This window comes from Mesocricetus auratus, unplaced genomic scaffold (assembly GCF_017639785.1).
Source record: "Mesocricetus auratus isolate SY011 unplaced genomic scaffold, BCM_Maur_2.0 Super-Scaffold_100011, whole genome shotgun sequence".
Lineage (NCBI taxonomy): Eukaryota > Metazoa > Chordata > Mammalia > Rodentia > Cricetidae > Mesocricetus > Mesocricetus auratus.
Genome location: NW_024429195.1, coordinates 63,828,464 through 63,849,937, shown reverse-complemented (window position 1 = coordinate 63,849,937; position 21,474 = coordinate 63,828,464). Strand labels below are relative to the sequence as shown.

General features: G+C 38.3%; 1 protein-coding gene across 2 annotated transcripts in view; it reads right to left on the bottom strand.

Moving 5' to 3' along the window:
- Tmtc2 (transmembrane O-mannosyltransferase targeting cadherins 2) overlaps window positions 1-21,474 on the bottom strand; it is a 356,561-nt gene that overhangs the window by 106,424 nt on the left and 228,663 nt on the right. For both annotated transcript variants that reach the window (XM_005068036.4, XM_021225985.1), the window contains exon 8: window positions 10,211-10,332. In XM_005068036.4, the coding sequence (XP_005068093.1) occupies window positions 10,211-10,332 (122 nt within the window). The remainder of the gene's footprint in view (window positions 1-10,210; window positions 10,333-21,474) is intronic.

The following is a 21,474-nucleotide window of genomic DNA, read 5'->3' as shown; positions in this document are numbered from 1 at the left end:
ATCAATCTTAAGCAGAGAAATTTAAACTCAGCTGTGTTTTGTATTTTATTTGGACATTACAATGGTATGAAAGTCCCATATATTTTTAAAGAGATGTCAGCTGAGCACTGCTCCATTTAAACATGGAACCTACTAGTGACCTTAAGGCAGAGCTGTCCCATAGGATACCCTGGGAAGTTTGCATTACAGATAGAAGTTTGAATCAGAATACGCCAACAGCCGTAAGCCCTTTATTCATGATCAATCACATCTGATAAAAAAATGCATTTAACTGTACAACTGAAACTGATACCTAAACGAATATGAAAAAGTAATTTTAAGTAATGAATAGAAAGATGTAGGAGCTTACTCCTGAGAATGGCTAATTAGTTAAAGATGGCATATCTATACGAAAAGAATATACTTAAAATTATTTACTACAGAATGAAAATTAATAATACCTAGTATGTAAAGCCCTATAGTTATATTTAGTTGTAGTAGATAATTATTAAATGACTTTTAGGGCTCTTGGATGCTCAGTCCCTCGTCCATAAAACGGAATAACAGTCTCTAAGAATGATAAAGAAATAACCTGTCCTAAAGGTACATAACAATAAAATGACCCCTAATCATACAATGCTGTAACTGTAAGCACATCACTGCTCAACCCTCATCAGAGAAGCTTCTTATAGCAAACTGTTATTAATAACGTGATCTCTAGCTAGATGATGTACAGAAAGTTCCACTTTGAAGCATTCAGTCCAGCAGAGGATATCTGTGTCATTCTTCTCCCCTCTAGGCTCAGGGATCTACATGAGAGAAAAGATAAAGGCAGTGGACTCCAGGAAGCAGTACCTTCCAAGACACAAAAGGACTGAGAGCGTCAGGAACTCAGGGACAGTATCAATGTGCACAAGACCTGCACAGACTCAAACCAGATAGCATCCTGACATGGAAAGGGTGGGAGGTGGTGAACACAAGCCCCTCCCCCATCAAAGAAGCTATTTGCATTTGACACCTGTTGGTAAAGGAAAAATCGATTTTCTCCAGAGGAATGTCAATGGGTGTATCAACTACACTCCAGGGCAGACCTCGTGCCCAGGAGTAGTTAGCCAACACTAAGCCGACTTCATGCTTTGCTTTGATTTGCATGTGTTTTTGTTTTCTTTTGGTTTGCTTTTTTCTTACTGATTTTCTTTTTAAGTTTGCTTGTCTGTTTTGATTTGCTTTTTGCTGTTGCTGTTCTTCCTGTTTTGTTTTTGTTTGGAGAGACAGAGCTCAAGAATGGAGGAGGGGAAGGACATGTTCAAAGTCTCTTTTATGAAAAAGGGTTTTTGAGATAAAATTTTTCAAAAATAAAGACAGAGCATCCAGCACAGGGCTCTGGTGATGGTTCTCCCTCTAATATCACCCCTTCTAGTGCTTCAGAAGATCATTCGAGTAGTCACGTCACTCTCATCTAACTCCTTAGTACACATCCATGAGAACTAATGTGATGCTCAGGCTTGAACAATAAGTCTAAGTGCATGTGTGGACCAAATAAAGGGATTAAAGCTATAACAAGTGTCAAGCCAAGACAGTGAATGTTAAAATACCACAAAATAAAAAGACAAGAGTCCCTGGTTCTATGTCTAGTATCAATAGACAGACATATATTGCTATGTTATTCAGTTACCAAGGGATGCTACCCAGAGGTGGCTAAAGATGATCTAGGACTAAAAGAAAAAAAAATTACAACTGATTGAACATTCCCAGGGCAGGTTTTACAAAGGAAATACAAATTTTTCAGAGGAGTAAAATGGATAGAATCTATAGGATGTGCAAAAGCATGCTGGGAAAACATAAATCCCTTTGAGTGGGGCTTGTTAAAGTGTGTGTGAAAAATTGTTCCAAGTGACTCAGTCCACTGAATATAATCAAAGCAGCAATCATCAGACTTTCATAATTTTTTCATAAAAACAGAATTCTAAGATGAAATCATAGTTTACAAGCTAACCGTGATACAGCTGCCAGCCATTTTTACACAGTTGACCTTTGATGGCTTATGACACAAAGGGAAACACATCATTCCATTTCTACTTCTCCTAGGACTAGTAGCCAGTTCTGTTTAATAAACCACATAAAATCTAAAAAGTTAAAATGTGTGGCATTTTCCACCTTGCCAATTCAGTGGTATAGTAGAAGACCAAGAAACCTGTAATTGGTCAAATGTAACACACTGGACTCAGAATCTGCCAAACTTTTAATTTAGAAGCAACTATTAAAGATGGCTGTGGGATTTGGTTCTATGATTAAGCCATACCACAAAAGTCTGCATTTCATCTAATCATCAAGTAGGAAACTATAAAAGTCTTACTGGTGGGAAATTTTAAAATTTAGATTGTAATATGCAAGCCTTTTCTTTCTTTTCGATACATTTCTGCGAAGCAAAATCTTTTAAAGCAGCTTTAAAAATCTATTTCTAAAAAGAAAGCCTAAAGTACTCTGACTTGAAAAAACAAACAGAACAAGATATATGCTATCTATCAGTATTGGGTCTAGGCACATCAACACTATATATGAAAATACGGCCATTTCTGTCTGATCATATTTAGGTAGTTCTAGTCATTTTTGAAAGTGTTCTTTGAAAAATCTTAAATGCAGTATGTCTGTGTGTATGCTGTAAGAAAATCTCAGAAGTTCCAAAGGCCTCTCTTTCACATTTTGTTTCCTTGCTTCTATATTTGTGCACACAGAGATGTCTCTTCCTTCAAATGAAAACATTTCATAGTTTCTGCCTGTAAATACTTGGCATTTGTTTTCTCCTTCAGCATTTCTATTCTTATGATACCACAAATGCTGTATGTTACCATCTCTACCAAAGAAAATCATTCTTTCATAACATTCTTCAGACTTTTCATCATACCAATTTGTTTCTCATCTCAGGATTGACGGCCCAATGTTGACCATTCATAGCTATGGGTGAGTTAATAAAAGCTTTCACCCTGCTCATTATACCCATTTACAGAGTGCCTCTAATGTAGGCGTGGTGAAATATTTTATGTTTCTATGGAAAAAAAATTCAATGAATTCTTCAAAGGAAGGAGATGAGGAAAAGGGTGTGTGAGAAAAACAGCACATCAGCCCGTGTTGCTGATACTGTGTAGACTAGCTGAGAAACACTAAACATCTTAACACTCCAAAAGTGACACTTGCTCAACATTGTCTATAGCAGCGTTATTAGTAACAGCCAGAACCTGGAAACAACCTAGATGCACCTCAACCGAAGAATGGAGAAAGAAAACATGGTACATTTACATAATGGAGTACTACTCAGCTGTAAGAAAAAATGACATCATGAAATTTAAAGCCAAATGGATGGAACTAGAAAAGACCATCCTGAGTGAGGTAGCCCAGTCTCAGAAAGATAAACATGGTGTGTACTCACTCCTAAGTGGATATTAGATGTAAAGCAAAGCATATCAGACTACAATTCACAGCTCCAGAGAAGCGAGGCAACAAGGAGAACCCTAAAATGAACACATGGATCCCCCTAGGAAGGGAAATTAGATATCCTCACTAAACTGGGAGCAAGGGGGTGGTGAAGTGGAAGGGGAGGGGGATTAGAACATGAGGAAATGGGATGGTGGGGGGAGGATGGAGTAGGAGAGCAATGAAAGAGATATGTTGATAGAGCCACTATGCATTTAGGTGCCAGGGAAATACCCAAGAACCCACAAAGAGGACCCTAGTTAAGACTCCCAGCAAGAGTGGAGAGGGTGCCTGAACTGACCTTACCCTATAATCAGATTGGTGAATACCCCAAGTATTATCATAGAGTCTTCATCCAGTAATTTATGGAATCATATGCAGAAACCCACAACTAAGCACCAGGCCTGGTGTGTTTACGGGCAATGCACCAGTTCCTGCTTTGCTGTGTGAAGAAGGATCTTCTGGGTACATCACAGCATGACAGATGACATCACAGTGGGAACATGACTGCTGTAATTTAAAAAAAAAACAAAAAGCGGCGCACGAGAGAAAGATGTCATGCAACAGAGCTCAAGTGGAGGGGGTTTTTATTAGGGAAAGTGATCATAAAAGGAGGAAAGGGGAGGGGAAGACTGGCCTCCAGGGACAGGAGCAGTGGGAGAGAGGAGAGGCAGAGAGAGAGAAAGAAAAAGAGAGGCAAAGAGAAGGAGAGAAGGGGAGGTAGGCAGGACCCTTTTAAAAGGGAATGTATTGAATGTGCACAGGTGGTGCTCTTCGTGGCTGCAGCTGAGGGTGTATCCTGTCAGAACCCCAAGAACAGGCCAGTACAGATGCCTGAATGCTAAAAATGACCAAGATGGAGAGATCACATGACAAGATGCATAGCTTGGTAGAATTAGGGGCCTAGCTTTAACAAGAATTCACTTACTCTGAAATCAGCATTAACCTCTTGTGAAGGTGATGTCAGCCCCTCTCTGAATGGTGGCCACTTGAGATTTTCACCACATGAAAGGTTAAGAAGCAAGCTTCAAGCATATGCACCTCTGGGGGAGACACTCATCCCACATGCAGAGAGAAGCACTGCTTTCCCCTCAGCTAACCTTCAGCTGTATGAGCTCCACTTGCGCCACGGACCTACTACTCATTTGCTTTATCATCAAAGCCTTGTTCTTGCCTTAGAGAAGGGTGCTGGTTCCTAGCGTTTGTGTGCACAGAGGAAAAGCCCCACTCCCGCAGTCATATGATGCAAATTATTACCCTGCTGCATAGCCTTTAACTCAGCCCTGCATGATGCCAGATGCCCCGGGTTCATGTCCTTTTCCAGGAGTCTTTGGAACAAACTGATTTTTCATTGTTATCTACATAGAACAAGCTTTTTTTTTTTTTTACTCGATAGTTACTCATTTCTTTTACTTTTTGTTAAATTTCATTTTACATTCTAACCACAGTTATCCCTCCCACCCATCCTCCCATTCCCCCATCACCTCCTCCCCAACCCATCCCTGATTTACTCCTCCTAATGGGTAAGAGCTCCCATGGTGAGTCCACAAAGCCTGACACATTAATTTGGGGTAGGACCAAGCCCCACGCCCCTGCATTAAGTGAGCATGGCATCCTCTCACAGGGATTGGGCTCCAACAAGCTAGCATATGCACCTGGGTAGATCATGACTCTATTTCCACGGGCCACTTAGTAGCCCAACTTCATAATTGTCTCCCACATACGCAGGGTCTAGTCTGGTCCCATGGAGGCTCCACAGCTGTTAGGCTAGAATTCAGGAGTTTCCACAAGCTTGGTTCAGCTGTCTTTAGATTTCTCCATTATGATCTTGTCCTCCCTTGCTCATATATTCCCTCCTCCCTCTCTTGGACTGGATTCCTGAAGCTTGGCCTGTTTGGGTTTGAGCTAGGTCTTCCAAAATACATAAAGAACTCAAGAAACTAGACAACAAAATACAAAATAATCCAATTACAAATGGGGTACAGAACTAAACAGAATTTTCATCAGAAGAATCTCAAATGGCTGAAAGACATTTAAGGAATTGCTCAACATCCTTAGCCATCAGGGAAATGCACATCAAAAAGACTCTGAGATACCATCTTAAACCTGCCAGAAAGGCTAAGATCAAAATCACTGATGACAACATGTGATGGAGAAGATGTGGAGTCAGGGTAAGACTCCTCTACTGCTGGTGGGAGTGCAAACTTGTACAGCCACTGTGGAAATCAGTATGGCGGTTTCTCAGAAAATTGGGCATCAATGTACCTCAAGACCCATTGATACCACTTTTGGGCATATACCCGAAGGATGCTCAGTCATACCACAAGGACACTTCCTGAACAAACTTATTTAATTTAGACTGTGATCTTTGACAAATTAAACATAGCTCCATCTCATCTCTTTCTCAAATAGGTTCAAATATCTTGTCCATTTCTGTCTCCCCACCCCCCGATTGCTGCTGTGCAGTCATTCCTCATTAACATTTTACTCAGTGGTACAGGCAACATTAAGGGTAAATGACTTCAAAGTGTCACTTCCCTTAAGTCAGCTAAAAATTTATAATGAAAAGTTTGCCAGAGCCATTCTTCTTAATGTTGTGTTTGTTTGAGACAGGGTCTACTACGTATTCCTGGCTGTCCTGGAACTTTCAATGTACATCAGGATGGTCTTGAACTCATAAAACCACCCACCTCTGACTCCAAGTGCTGGGATGGAAGGTGTGTACCACTATGCCAAACTTTAGAGTCATCTTTTTTTTTAACTGGCTTTATGGTACAGGTTGACCATATCCAAGAATTTCTGTATGTCTCTTGAGCTCCACGAACTTGACCAAAGCTTGCCCTTAGATTTATCTCTGATATTTTGTTCCCATGCAGTGGCCTTAAAATGAGTATGTTCAGAATTATGTTTGCCCACAAAATGCTTTACATTCTTATATGAATATATATATATATATATAGAATTTCTGGTACAATCACAATGATTACATTGCATGAGGAGAGCATTGCTTTGGAAATAAGTCTATACTTGCTGCAGGCAATAACTTTCTCTATATTTTTCTTTCTTGAAATTAATCATTCTTGCTTCATGCTTACCAATGTTAGAATCCATCTTATTTGGTAACAAAATATCTGATTTAAGCAAAACTCATCACAAGTATTGATCACCATTCTTTTTTTTTTTTTTTTTTTTTTTTAATCATTTTTTATTTTAATTTTAAATAGCTTGTTTCACATGTCAATCCCAGTTCCCTCTCCCTCCCCTCCTCCCGCACTCCCCTTCCACCCTCCCTCCCACCCTATTGCCAAATCCCTCCACATAGGGGATGTCTAGAGTCTATCATTTCACTCTTGGTAGGGTCAAGGCACTCCCCTAAGAGTCCAGGCTGAGAGAGCATCTCTCTTTGTGCCATAGGCACATGAAGACAGATTGTATACCAGGGATAGACACTGATCCACAGCTCAGAGCCCCATAGGTTGCCCAGGCCTTCTCACTGACACTCACATTTGGGGGGTCCAGATCAGTCCCATTCTGGCCTCCCCACTGTCGGTCTGGGGTCCAAGAGCACTCCCCTGTTCAGATCAGCCGTCTCTGCTGGTTTTGCCAGCCCATTCCTTGCCAATTTGCTCATCACTCCTCTCTCTCTGTCACTGGGTTCCTTGGGTTCAGTTCAGTGCTTAGTTGTGTGTTTGCCTCTGCTTCCATCAGTCCCAGGATGAAGGCTCCCGGATAGTTATAGACATCAAGTTCATTATCAGGAATGGGCATTCGAGGTGGTCCTTCCACTATTGCTTAGCTTGCCAATTGATGTTATACCTTTAGATCACTCGAGGTCACTCTGGTGCCTGATCTGTCTTCGATCCTATGATTCCCTCTTCCCCCTATTTTACCCCCACCCCCTCAACTTCCTGTTCCCCCATGACCAACTCCCTTCCTCTTTACCCCCTCTACTCTTCCCAGGTCCCACTACCCCCCTCGCCCTGTTCCCCATCCATTCAGAGGATCTTGTCTCCATCCTCTTCTCTTGGGTACTATGCATATATGCATATCTTTTAGGTTCTTTCCTGTTTCCCAGACTCTCTATCTGTGGAAGTGCAGACTGGCACTATCCTGATCCATATTTAAAATCCATATATGAGTGAGTACATACCATGTTTGTCTTTTTGCGACTGGGTTACCTCACTCAGGATGGTTTCTTCCAGTGCTATCCATTTCCCTGCGAATTTCAAGATTCCATTGTTTTTTTCTGCTGAGTAATACTCCATTGTGTAAATGTACCACATTTTCTCTATCCACTCTTCAGTTGAGGGGCATCTAGGTTGCTTCCAGGTTCTGGCTATTACAAACAATGCTGCTATGAACATAGTGGAGCAGATGCCCTTGTTGTATGAACCTGCCTCATTTGGATAAATGCCTAAGAGTGGAATTGCTGGGTCTAGTGGTAGATTAATTCCCATTTTCCTGAGGAATCTCCATACTGATTTCCAAAGAGGCTGTATGAGTCGGCATTCCCACCAGCAATGGAGGAGTGATCCTCTCTCTCCACATCCTCTCCAGCATAAATTGTCTTCGGTGTTTTTGATTCTAGCCATTCTGACAGGAGTAAGATGGTATCTCAGAGTTGTTTTGATTTGCATTTCCCTGATGGCTAAGGATGTTGAGCACTTTCTTAAGTGTCTCTTGGCCATTTTAGCCTCCTCTACTGAGAATTCTCTATTTAGCTCTGTACCCCACCTTTCAAGTGGATCCTTTGGTGTTTTGGAGACTTGTTTCTTGAGTTCTTTGTAAATTTTGGAGATTAGCCCTCTGTCAGATGTAGGGTTAGTGAATATCTTTTCCCATTCTGTGGCCTGCCTTTTTGTCTTTTTGATTGTGTCCTTTGCCTTACAAAAGCTTTTTAGTTTCAGAAGGTCCCATTTGTTAATTGTTGATCTCAGTGCCTGTGCCACTGGTGTTATGTTTAGGAAGTGGTCTCCTGTACCAACTCGTTGAAGAGTATCTCCCACTTTCTCTTCTAAAAGTTTCAGTGTGGCTGGATGTATGTTGAGATCTTTGATCCATTTGGACTTAAGTTTTGTACAAGGCGATAAACATGGATCTATCTGCAGTCTTCTGCATACCATTACCCAGTTATGCCAGCACCATTTGTTGAAGATGCTTTCTTTTTTCCACTGTACAGTTTTAGCTTCTTTGTCAAAAATCAGGTGTTCATAGGTGTGTGGGTTAAAATTAGGGCTTTCGATTCGGTTCCATTGGTCTACCTGCCTATTTTTGTGCCAATACCAAGCTGTTTTCAGGACTATAGCTCTATAATAGAGCTTGAAATCAAAAATCAGGAACAAGACAAGGCTGTCCACTCTCTCCATATCTCTTCAATATTGTACTTGAAGTTCTAGCTACAGCAATAAGACAACAAAAGGAGATAAAGGGGATACAAATAGGAAAAGAAGAAGTCAAGCTTTCATTATTTGCAGATGATATGATAGTTTACATATGTGACCCAAAAACTCCGCAAGGTTACTCCTAGAGCTGATAAACAGCTTCAGCAAAGTGGCAGGATACAAGGTAAACTCAAAAAAATCAGTGGCCCTATTATATACAGATGATGAAGTGACTGAGAAAGAAATCAGAGAAACATCACCTTTTACAATAGCCAAAAACAGCATCAAATATCTGGGGATAATGTTAACCAAGGAAGTGAAAGACCTGTATATCAAAAACTTTGTGTCTTTGAAGAAAGAAATCAAAGAAGATACCAGAAAATGGAAAGATCTCCCATGCTCTTGGATTGGTAGGATCAACATAATAAAAATGGCAATCTTGCCAAAAGCAGTCTATAGATTCAATGCAATCCCTATCAAAATTCCATCACAATTCTTCAAGGACCTGGAAAGATCATTAATCAACTTTATATGGAAAAACAAAAGGCCCAGGATAGCCAAAACATCCCTATACAATAAAGGATCACCATTCTTTTTGCACCTGTGGTAATCCTTCTAGATTTGTGGGGGTTTTTTTGGGAAGAACTTGCAACAAATGTTCTTAGTAGAGGTTTTTGTTGTTGTTACTGTTTTGTTTTTGTTTTTTACACTTAATTCTCCAAGGTCTGAGAATTCCCTGATGTGATGCAAGTCTATAAGTCTCTTATAAATTGCCTCTAGCTAGAAGGAATTACCTAAAGTTTTTAAAGATTTATTTATTTATCTATCTATTTATTTATTATGTAAACACTGTTATGTCAGCATGTTTTCCTGCATACCAGAAGGACATCAGATATCATTTTAGTAGGTTGGGAGCTGTCATGGATTGCTGGGAATTGAACGAAGGACTTCTACAACAGCAGTCAACACTCTCAACCTCTGAGTCATCTCTCTAGCCCCGTAAAACATATAATGTTTTATATGGCTGTTATTTGATAAAAATGGCCTTAGTCCTAATCCCAGCCAATTTGATGCTAATAGTTTTTTCAGAACACATTAATCATATGTGTTGCTATTAAGACAACATGAAAGGGTAATGCCATAATTGAGGTTCTCTATGTTTGTCTTGCTGATATATCAAGGCTCATCACACCTCTCTTCTTATAGGACAGACCCAAAGGTTTGCTTTTTCTCCATTGCCTGATGAGGTCTGCAACAGTATCATTATCACTGATTAACTGGCTCACTGGTTCTGAATCAGAACATCACACTACTCCGGCGATCCCCACTACACATGGAGAAAAAAATCAATTTCTGAAGAATGAGAGATCAGTGCTTACTGTTAAAGCGAGGAGTTTCCCATAGGTGAGGTGAGCAGGGATGTGGTCAGTCTTGGATCTCAATGATTCCATGTACCAATGCTCAGCTTCCGGAAGTTTACTTAGCCGCATGTATGCTTCACCTGTGAGAGAATCGCCAAAGTCATATGGGTGTTGCAGTTCTCATGTGTCAATGTGCAATAGGATAATGACAGGCAATGTTCCAAAAAGCAGAAGGCCTTGAAATTACATCAGGAGGAAATCATAAGTTATGAAGGAGACATATCTGACATTACTTAAACAGTATGCAAAATATTTACAGACTAATACATCATGGGGTACACTAGAGAGATGGATCAGTGTCTATCGGGCGATCAAGGAACCCGACTGAGTTCAGATGCCCAGCACCCATGAATACAAAGTCAGCTGGGGCAGTGGGAGCCTGGAACTTGAAAATCACCCTAGGTGAATTGCAGGTCTTCAGGTTCAGTAGAAACATGTCTTGAAAAATAAGAGTAGAGGTGTGTTGAGTTGACTCAATGGTAAACTTGTTATGAAGAGTGACAATCTGAGCTTGATTCTAGATCTCCATATGAAGGAAGGAGAGACCTGATTTTTCACAAATTGTTCTTCACCCTCCTTAAGCACACTAAAATTAATGCAAGAAAAGGAAAAAGGGTGTCATGCAGTATAGCTTTGGTTTTTAAAAATGAAATTGCCAAACACCAGTTAGTTACAATATTTTTTTAATTAAGCTGTAGTGGGTATGTACAAGCTCTCATGGATTCACCTGCATTAAACACTGCTGCTGGGCCAGGTACAATCTTGCAATCTTAGCATTGAGGAGGCTGAGACAGGAGGATTACAAATAGAGCTTATGCTGGAATACAGCAAGAATTTCTCTTAACAAAATGTATGTGGTTAGTGTTAGTTTTCTTCAGCATTTTCAATGTTAATTAGAGTAAATAAAGTTTACCAGTGTCATATGGCAAAATCAATTAAAATATGACGATTAACAAGTGAGGCCACTTTTTATACTCAACAAATCCAGGGCCTTTCAGTCATTAACTTTTATTTTTCAGCTGCTAAAATTTATAGCTAACTAACAACCAAGCAGGAAGGGGCAAAAAGGATAAATAAATCCAAAACTACTAAGTGGTTTTCTTATTATCATCCCTATCTCCTTTCTGCTAGAGTATAAAAGAATACTCAATAAATAGAAAAATATTACACTTGAACATAACTTACATAATTAAGTTAAAAGATATAACTTTAATAGTAATGGCAAATGTAGATGCTGTCCATTTTCAGAGAACAAGCAAGACTAGTAACTTTATTACTAAGCAGACTTTTATGACTAGCCATAATCATAGCAGCATTTCTATTTAGAATGTATTAGTCACATAGGTTAGGCATCCTTAATTCAAGAGAACTCCACTCCTCTTAAAAAAACAAACCTGTTCTTTTCTTTTTGTTCCTGCTGCTTGGTTGGATTTTTTGCACACTACTATCATGATTGGTCTCATAAATTGAGTTGGCTCTTGAACTTTGAATGCCCTTTACCTGGTTAGTTAGTAAAACGAATTGCTGTCAAACAATATGCAAAATTAAAAACTGTATACATCTACTCAAGCCTATCTGTTTGCAGTTTTAAGAGCAGTTCTTAAACCCAGCTATCATGAAAGTGATAAATTTGGAAATGCTTGAGGTTTTGAACCAGGAAGTTTTAACATGCTGTCATTTGAGAGTCACTAGATTAAGTCACGTGGTTAGGGTCAGGTGCCAGAAGCCTAGATTAGAAGATGTAGGATTGTTTTCAGTAGTAGTGGCTGTTATAAAGGAAGGATCTCTATCCAGTTCTCAGGTTTCTGAAATAATTACCTTTTTTTAAAGCTTGAGAAAAGCTCTCTCTCTCTCTCTCTCTCTCTCTCTCTCTCTCTCTCTCTCTCTCTCTCTCTCTCTCTCTCTCTCTCTCTCTCTCAGCTAGTCTAGACTAGAACTGACATTCTCCTAGCTCTGTCCTCCCAAGCACTGGGATTACTTGTGTGCCATCAAGTCTAGCAATGACTTTCTTCATTTCATTTTAATATTTACAAAAGCTGGCAGTTTCAGATAGAGTTTTTTATTTTCTTGCTGTTATTTTTTTCTTTTCCTTACCATGTATGTTTGCTTCCAAATAAAACAAATTGGTAACTTTTTCTTTGAATAATAAATGACATCTATATTAGACATGATTTATATAACAAGCATAATACAAAGATCTTAAAGTATTGAAAACTAGGATGCAATTAATGATAAAGTATGTCTGAACATGTATCTGTAAAAATGAATTACAAAGCTGGAAGGAAGAGGAGCTTACAGCACATTTTCAGTCAACCTGAAATTCTACCGCGGGTCTTCAGGTCATCACATTTTTCATGTCAGTGCTTGAAGGCTAAACAACTATTGCATCGATTAGGGCACCTGCTTTTGTCTATTAAACCTTTCACTTCTAGAAAGAGGGAGTCTTACAGAAAGGTATTACAGAATCCCAAGTGCTGAGTGCTTTGAGGTTTAAATCATATAAATTACATTTAACTTATTCACATGTAAAAATAAAATTCAGAAAATACTATGCTATTTCACTGTCAGAAATATTAGGAAAACATTATTCTGAAATCAAATACTGATCTCGTAAGTATTAACAATTAGTGTATGGCTACTTTCTTAAGAATGTGTAAGTAACACCAATTTGCAAGGCTTGAGATATAGGGAAATGGTAGAGATCTATAAATAATATGTACAATATAATCATGCTAAGTGTACGAAAACTGATAAAGCATCCTGTATGCATTATAGTTATAATTTATAAAATCTTATATAATCATCCACTGGAAGAAGTAATGACAATACTCAGTACACTATAAATCTGGATAGCAAGCTGGCAAATGTCTAACCTATGTTCACTCAATTCTCTTAGCCTACACATCTGAGCACATACAATTCTTTCCAAAGTTAGTCTCATCAAGGAATCATAACCAACTGCTCATGGCAGGTCTGCAGATGAAACTGATTCTGCAGGTTGTATGGATCCCTCTCACTCACTAAAAAAAGAATGCCATTATTGGGTTTTACAGCTTAAAGAAACTGAAAAGCAGAGAAATAAAAAATTATATAACAAGGAAGTTCAGACTTAAACCTAGGACTACCTGCCTTCCACAGCTAGTCTACAAAAGATGTGAAAAAAAATCAAGATGCAAAACCAGAAATGCAAGAAAAGGAAGGAATAAATTAGATGTGTTCAAATAGTAACTCAATTAAGACTTACGCAGCAAACAAGTACTTGCTACATCACTGATAAAGGCAAGGTTAGAGTTTTATAGTTCCCCTTTGAAATGAACATGGATTTTTATGGAGTATCAGGAAAACCTCATAGGTGATGAGACTTGTGTGGGACAATTAATAATCATAGCTTGGGACTAGAGAGATAGCTCAGCACTTAGAAGAACTTGCTGCTCTTGCAAAGGGTCTGGGTTCACGTTCAAGCACCCAAATTGAGGCTAACTAAGTTCAGTCTCAGGGGACCCACAACAAGAACAAGGTACATAGATATACATGCAGACATAATACCCATGCACATAAAATGATAAAAATAATAAATACTTTAAAAATATTAGTTTAATGATCGAAAAGCTCAAGGGCCATTGCTTTCAACTTCATCAGGCATGCAGTCACATGATGTTTATTATTTATTGACTGCCTATGAACGTCTTTATATCTCTACAGCAGTCTTACACTTAACACCAGTCTCATTTTTTCTAAGGTACTGTGACTCAGGCCTTAATCAACATGTTCAAGGCTTAACAAAAAGGATCAAACTCAGAGGAAAAGATAAGGTTTTCTCTGCTTTAGGCTAGGGAGAAGACTCAGGTTAATAGTTCTTACTGCTCTTCCAGAGAACGAACCTTCAGTGATCAGCACCCATGCTGAGTGGCTCACAACTGCCTCTAACTCCAGCTCCAGAGAATTCAGAATTCACACACACACACACACACACACACACACACACACACACACACACACACAAATCTTTTTAAAAATTTCCTCTCTCCTCCCCTTACACCGGTTTATACAAACTGGATAAAAAAAATAATTACAAATGAGATGAAATAACTGCAAAAATACCAAGAGAGGATTTTCCCTAGCAGGAGAGTGGGACACACATAATCTTGTAAGCTTGATTAAAATATTGAAATTACAAGATACGCTGAAAGATAATGGCCCCAAGAAAGGAAGTTCAGAGAATTCAATAAAGAAAGAAAGAGAGATAGATGGCTGAAAACAGGCCAGTTGGAGGAGGGTTAAGTCATATTCTCTAGGACTATAAATTTTAACTTAACAATAACAGAAAAAATATTTATAGTACCCAGGAGAAAAGACACAACAATGACTATTTTCCTTCCCATTCTAAAAGGAAAAAAAATGACATAATAGAGACACTTTCATGAGAATAAGATTTCCTGTCAGACTTATTTCTGATCCCAATGCAGACAAAAGGGATTTGGATGTTTCTAAGCTGGCTTCATGGAAGAGATAAGCTAGCTTCATATGTAGACCAAATAATGTCACTCTTCCTACACCAGCCTCATTTCTAAACAACCCAGGCAAAGGCCAACTCCTCGAGGTAAACAAATTGTGTTATCAGTGACTTCATGGTCAAGAGCTCACTGATTCCTGTTTCAAATTATTTGGCAGCTCCTGTTTGCAAATAAGGATTCCAGGAAGAAGTTCAATAAATGCTTAAGATTCTGGTCAGGCTCTTGCTGATACTGTACAACTCTTGTGGTCACTCTTAATATGGTTTTCTATTGCTCAATGCCAATATAATTATTGAAGGCCTTAAAAAATTCACAATCTTACATATATAAACTTACCCTGCGTAGATTACAATAAAACTATACATAATATAGTATGCTAGCATTTGTTTCTAAGTTCAAAGAGCATAAAATCTAGTGGTATGTAAATTTACAATATCATTTTAGATGCACAGTACATAACAGAACAAGAATGATTCTTTGCTTTTTTAAATTTATTTATGCATGTGTTGGGGGCAGGGTGGTCTGTATGTGCCCCAGGTGTGTGCACTGCCCACAGGCCAAAAGAGAGCTTTGGATCTCCTTCAAGAAAATTATAGGCACCTGTGAGATACCTGGTGTGGGCTTGGGAACTGGACCTGCATCCTCTGGTAGATTTTGCTAGTTTAAAGTATTTCAGTCCATTTTAATTTTATTTGAAATAAAACTATACCAGCTGCATCTGAATTTTAGCTTTCACAGTCAAGAAATCATAACTCCCAGAACTTTTCTCACACCTACTCGACTTGCTTGAGCAATTATCTTGTTTCAAATAAATTATCTTGTAAAGATAATCTGTCAATTTATTGTGGTATTGAAATAAATAAACAGCCATGGAAGTCTTGGGCTGCTTTTTATACCATTTTCATTCACTATCTCATATGAATGTCTATTCTTCTCTGAATTATATAGTCCCGTTATTAAAATCAGCTACTTAACCCATGTAGAACTGTGAAGGGAGACACTTTTATTTTCATCTAAAACGTTTAAATGATCAGAGATAAACTTTTATAAATATTCTCTTCCCTCATAAATATTTAATTCAAGGCAACCTTATCTTGGCTTATAGCAATTGATTTCTAACTATCCTATTTTTTCCCACATTAAGTAGAGTGTCTCATTTATTATTCTTCTTTAAATATTCTACTAACTTCCTGGTGATTGTACCCAAACAAACTTTAGGAATTTTCTCAAAATATTTTCTCAAATTCTTTTACAAACATTTATTGTTATTGCATTAAAATCTCTGGATATTGGATTTGGAGAGACAGTTCAATCAGTAATGTATGAGAGGGTAAGTTTGGGTTCCCAGCACCCACATATTAAAATCCAGGTGTGGTTGCATGTGTGCTTCTGTTGCCTCAATGCAATCTAGAGACTGGAATTGAGACAGGCAATATAAAGACAATCCACGAGTTCTGGGTTCAATAAGAGACTTTGTCTCATGAGTTAATGTGGTGAGTTTACTCCCTAGGGCACACATGAGATAACACACATAAAACAATTTTGCTGAGTCATCTTTTGGAAATTTTGTTAAGCTGCCTTTGGGCAACTTTTTCCAGATTCATCACCTGGAATTTCTGCTGACTTGTCACAGAGCACTTTTCTCAAGTCACCCTTTGGGTTTTACAGAACCACAATTTAGCATTTTGCTGAGCTGTATTATGTAGGGTATCTATACAGCTGTGATAAAATACCATGACCAAAAGCAACTTGAGGATAAAAGGGTTTCTTTCAAGCTTACAGTTTCATATCACAGTTCTTCACTGAGACAAATCAAAACAGAAACTCAAAGAGGACAGGAGCCTGGAGGCAGAAGCTGATTCAGAGGCCATGGAGGACTGCTGCTTACAGACTTGCTCCCAATGATGTGTTCAGACTACCTTCTTATAGCACCTAGGATCACAATCCTAGGGGTAGCATAGCCCACAGTTAAGTTGGCTCTCAAAATTTCCAAAAGGTGACTCAGCAAAATTGTTCTATAACAATTCCGCAGAACTGCTAAATAGAGACTCAACAAACATCTCCAACAAGGGCTCCACTAAAAAGACAGTAATTCAGTAAGCCGCCAGTTAGCTACTTAGAACACTTATCACAACCCAGCAATAATACAAACGATAACTCAGCCTGACATCTAGCAATGACTCTGCCATCTGGCAGAACCTGACAATGAGCACAGCACCCAATCATGACTAAGCATAATGTATGCTTAGCAGAGAAAAAGCAGGGGCAATTATGTGTACAACCATTGGCTTTATTTTCCTGAAGAAAAATTTCCCACAGCCCAGAATCTGTAACAAAAGTCTTGAAAGAACAATTGACACCAGTCAGTCTCCTTAATGTCAATTGGTTAAACATGCAAATGATAGGATCTCTGACAGACTAGAGTTTCGAGTAGCCTACTGAGGCTCAGGAAGATCTCTACACACAAGTGCTCAGTTTAGGGCAAACAAGACTAGACTGTGTGATGGCCTGAGAACAGTGTCCCAATGTCCCATAATCCAGGAAAATACACAATTATATTAACAGGTGGTTGGTTTCAAAACAACCTGGGTCTACACCAAGTCTCATCTGTCACACTGTAAGTTAACTGCTCATGCTAGCACACATAGTAGGACCCAATCACAAAAATTTATGAATCTCTTTTATTAAAAGGAGATTCAACAAAAATGAGCTTGTCCATGAAAGATTCATAAGTATTCATATCTGTTCCCCCTCTCCTCCAGGGATTATAATCTTTCTTGTCCCCAATAAAGACAATAACATTCATGACAACATATATACAATCCTTCATCTCTTCATCATGTCTTCCAACTAAGTCCAGATCTCTGGTTCCAAGTCATATCCAACTAATATCTGATGAGTAATTGTGTTATATATCAATTTGAAATTAAGTGTTACATTTTTGCTACATGTGTCAGAGCAGGAAAAACTCCAAGAAGTTACTTTTATTTTTTTCTCAGAATCTGTAATGAAATAGAATTATATGTCATCAGAGTGAATCACTTAACAAGATTAGGTGGTATTTTAATTTTCAGGGTTTTTATTTGATTTATTTGTGTGTGTGCACTCACATGTGTACATGCATGCTTGTGTGTGTGTGTTGCCTGTTGCCTGGATGCTTCTTTTTGTACCAGGGTATTGGATTCCCTGGAAGTGGAATGATAGATCACTTTGAGGTGCCCTGTGGGTGCTGGAAATTGAACCCTGGTCCTCTGGAAGAGTAACCAGTGCTCTTAACCACTGAGCCATCTCACTAGCTCTAATTGTCAGCTTTTATTTCAATGTCAGCAGTAACAAGAGAAGAGAAGGAAATCTGGTTACTATTTTTACTGTATTTATGCCACAACTGTTAATCTTCATTGTTGGTGTTTGTGACTATTTCCATCTGAACCTTTCCCCAATCTTATTCATATAAAAACAACATAGTCTAAATGACCCAGATACAATAGCCCTGACTGGAAATACTCAATGGCTATACAACTAGCAAGGAAAAAAAATCACATGATTCCAGTTGGGGTTCCTTACTTTCTGACAATACATCCAATAACTGAGAGTGTAATAAAGGACTTGGAAGTAAAATCAAACATTTCCAGATTTTAGACTGAGAGGTCATCAGAACAGGCTAAACACGGAACTAACAGTATTGAATTTCAGAGAACCCTTAAATCCTGAGAAGTAGTTTTTCATCAAAGAAAATATACAGAAGGTGTGAGGGAGGTTGGGGGTAGAAGTGGGCATGTATTACATTAGGTTTACCAAATCATCCAGACATGGGTTAAACTTTGTAAAATTTTTAAAAGGTTCTAATTTGTAGCGTGAGGTTAAATACAGGAAACCTGTGATGTGCCGTCAAAATTGAACCTGGAAAGAAGCCAAGACCCTGTGTCAATATTTCTCTTCTTCCAGCTAGAGCTCCTGGTGTACTTTAGGTTAATCAATTTCCTTTCTACTTTCAAGGAAATAAATCACGAAAATAATCAATTCTATTGGATTGGGGCCAATCCTAGCCAATGCTCAGATCCTTCAAAAATTAAGGAATAAGGGAATATGCACATGTATGTGCATGTTCGTGTGTGAGCATGCATACATATGAGAGTGTGTGCATGTGTTTGTGTTCATGTTCGTCTGTGTGTGTGTGTGTGTGTGTGTGTGTGTGTGTGTGTGTGTTAGTTCCTGCATATGTTGAGGGAGGTGAAAATCCTTCCCTTCAGAATTATGTACTACTGAAACACTCAAAATGAAAAAAAAAGAACAAAGAAAACACAAAAGGGGTGCTAACCAGTGTTTTTAAACAAAACAAGATTTACACCAGGAAAAAATGTGCACCAGCATGAGAAGAAATAATTCATGCAATGTCAGTTGAGAAACTGGGTTATAGCATCAAGATAATGAGAAAGGAGTCTCCTATGGCCAGAAGTGTAGCATAAAATATTTTAAAAATTTTAAGGGAGTTTTAAAGATGTGTTTAGAGTATATTCCTGAAACAATTAACATTTATTGATAATATGCAGTATTTTATTTATAATATAAATCGTGTTTGTATTAATTATTACGATATAGAAAAAAGTTAATATTCATCCTATTTTTATTTACTACTTAAGAATAAGATTTGACAACAACCCCGAAACTTTCCATAATTAACAGGTCGGCAACAACTTACTGACTGGAACAAGACGCTGCTGCACATTCCATTTGCTGACATTATTCATTGTGAATAAGGGAATGGTCTCTATCCATGTTGATAAAGTTAGAACTCAAAGAAAAATAGAAGATCAACGGGAAAGTTAAAGGAGATTTTCCCGTAAGAAGCAACTTTCTTTCAACCTATTAGTGAAACCAGACAGAAACGCACACACAGCATATGGAGAATTAGTAATGTATTTTATTTTAACCATCACTTCTATGGCTGCCACTGAGGCTCACGTGTGTTGAAGCTTTTACAGGAGAGCCTGAGCAGACCTCAGAAGCATGGTCTTCCTAACTTTCTCCATAGAGCTTGCCCTCAACTTCTGCCTCCCTAAGCCAAGGAAAACCCAGCATCCCTCTTCCCTAACATGGGTCATAAAATGAAGACAGCTTCTCCCCAGAAGCAAGGAAGAAATATGCTTAAAGGCCAGTCTCTCTGTTCTCCTGTCATCCTTGAAGACTCACACCCCAGAGGATGCCTGCTCCATATCAAGTAGATGGAAGGAATTGTACAAAAAAAATAACCTAAGAAGGATATAACACTCATGTCAAAGAGTTTTCCCTTTGGTGACTGGCCATTGATTCTGACCCATCTGTCCAATCCATTCTATATAGCTTTCCTAGTTTCACCAACTTCAGCATAACTTCCCTTAGGTCTATAGGCTTTGCTTTCTGAAGCTTTCTAGTCATAAGCAACTGATTAAAATGCTTGCTTTCCCTTTGACACACTCTTATTGGTGAGGAGAGGTACCCCATATTTCTCTCTTTGCAGCTGCCTAATCTAAATGCATGCAACACGAACTTCTAATTTTTTGACCTGAGTTTGCAAGATGGTATCTTTACACACACACACACACACACACACACACACACACACACACACACACACCACATGCAAGTGACCTGAGTTTGCAAGATGGTATCTTTACACACACACACATGCACACACACAGACCCCTCTTACACACATTGTGTCTGTCTAGAGAAGTGTCATTATACTCTGCACCTCTTAGAATTCCAAATTATGAAAATGTAATGAATTTTGCAGTTAAAATAGTGCTTCAGGTTGTCAGACCTCTATTTACCATTGGGTAAAACAACTCACCCCATGGCTATTATCCTACAAAACAGTAAAAACAATACTTTCTTCTCATTGATGTGTCAGAAAACTGATTTTTGCAAACAGAACACATTGTATTTTTTTTCCTTTTTTGGAAATCAGAGAATACAAAGAATATGATTAGGTATTAATCTGAGTGTATTCATTTCCTTATAATTTGACTTGAAAATAAAAAAAATGAGCTTCATTCTTTTTCTTTACCACAAACTGGCAAAAGTATGAATTAATCAAACAGGTGGGCTTCTGTGGTTTTAATAGCAATGAAATATAATCAACTGTCTCATATCATATTTCCAGGAAAGCAAGTGATATTGAGACCTAAACAAGATCCTTAAGCAGACACACTATTGACATCAAGTGTTTGGACTCCCCAGGGGGACTATATATCTTGCTGTTCTGTGTTTAATTGAAACTTTAAACAAAATATATTACCTATTTAATGCAGCAGAACTGGATGCTGCCCTTTGTAGTGTACAGAGTAATGCCAAGCAAGTTCAGGGTGAAACCATAGTACATAACATGGATGTCATGTCAAGCAGAAAATAAAAAGTAAAACTTAAACTCCCATAGTAAGATGAGAAATGAATATCTGTAGTTTTGTGTTCATAAATTTTATAAAGTTATTGTATTGATACACAGCCAAAAGTTTATGTCTTCTCCTATCTTGTTGGCTATTTAACTTCCTGAGGAAAATTTTTACATCTTTCAAATCTAAACTTGCCTTTACTTATCTTAAAAATTAGATTATTTAGGGGGTTATAGACATTAATACCTAATCCAGTGGTTGGTATATTACATAATCATGACTGAATATTTAGGACTGATGTACAGATTTCTCAAGAGTGCCCATGGAATCAATCACG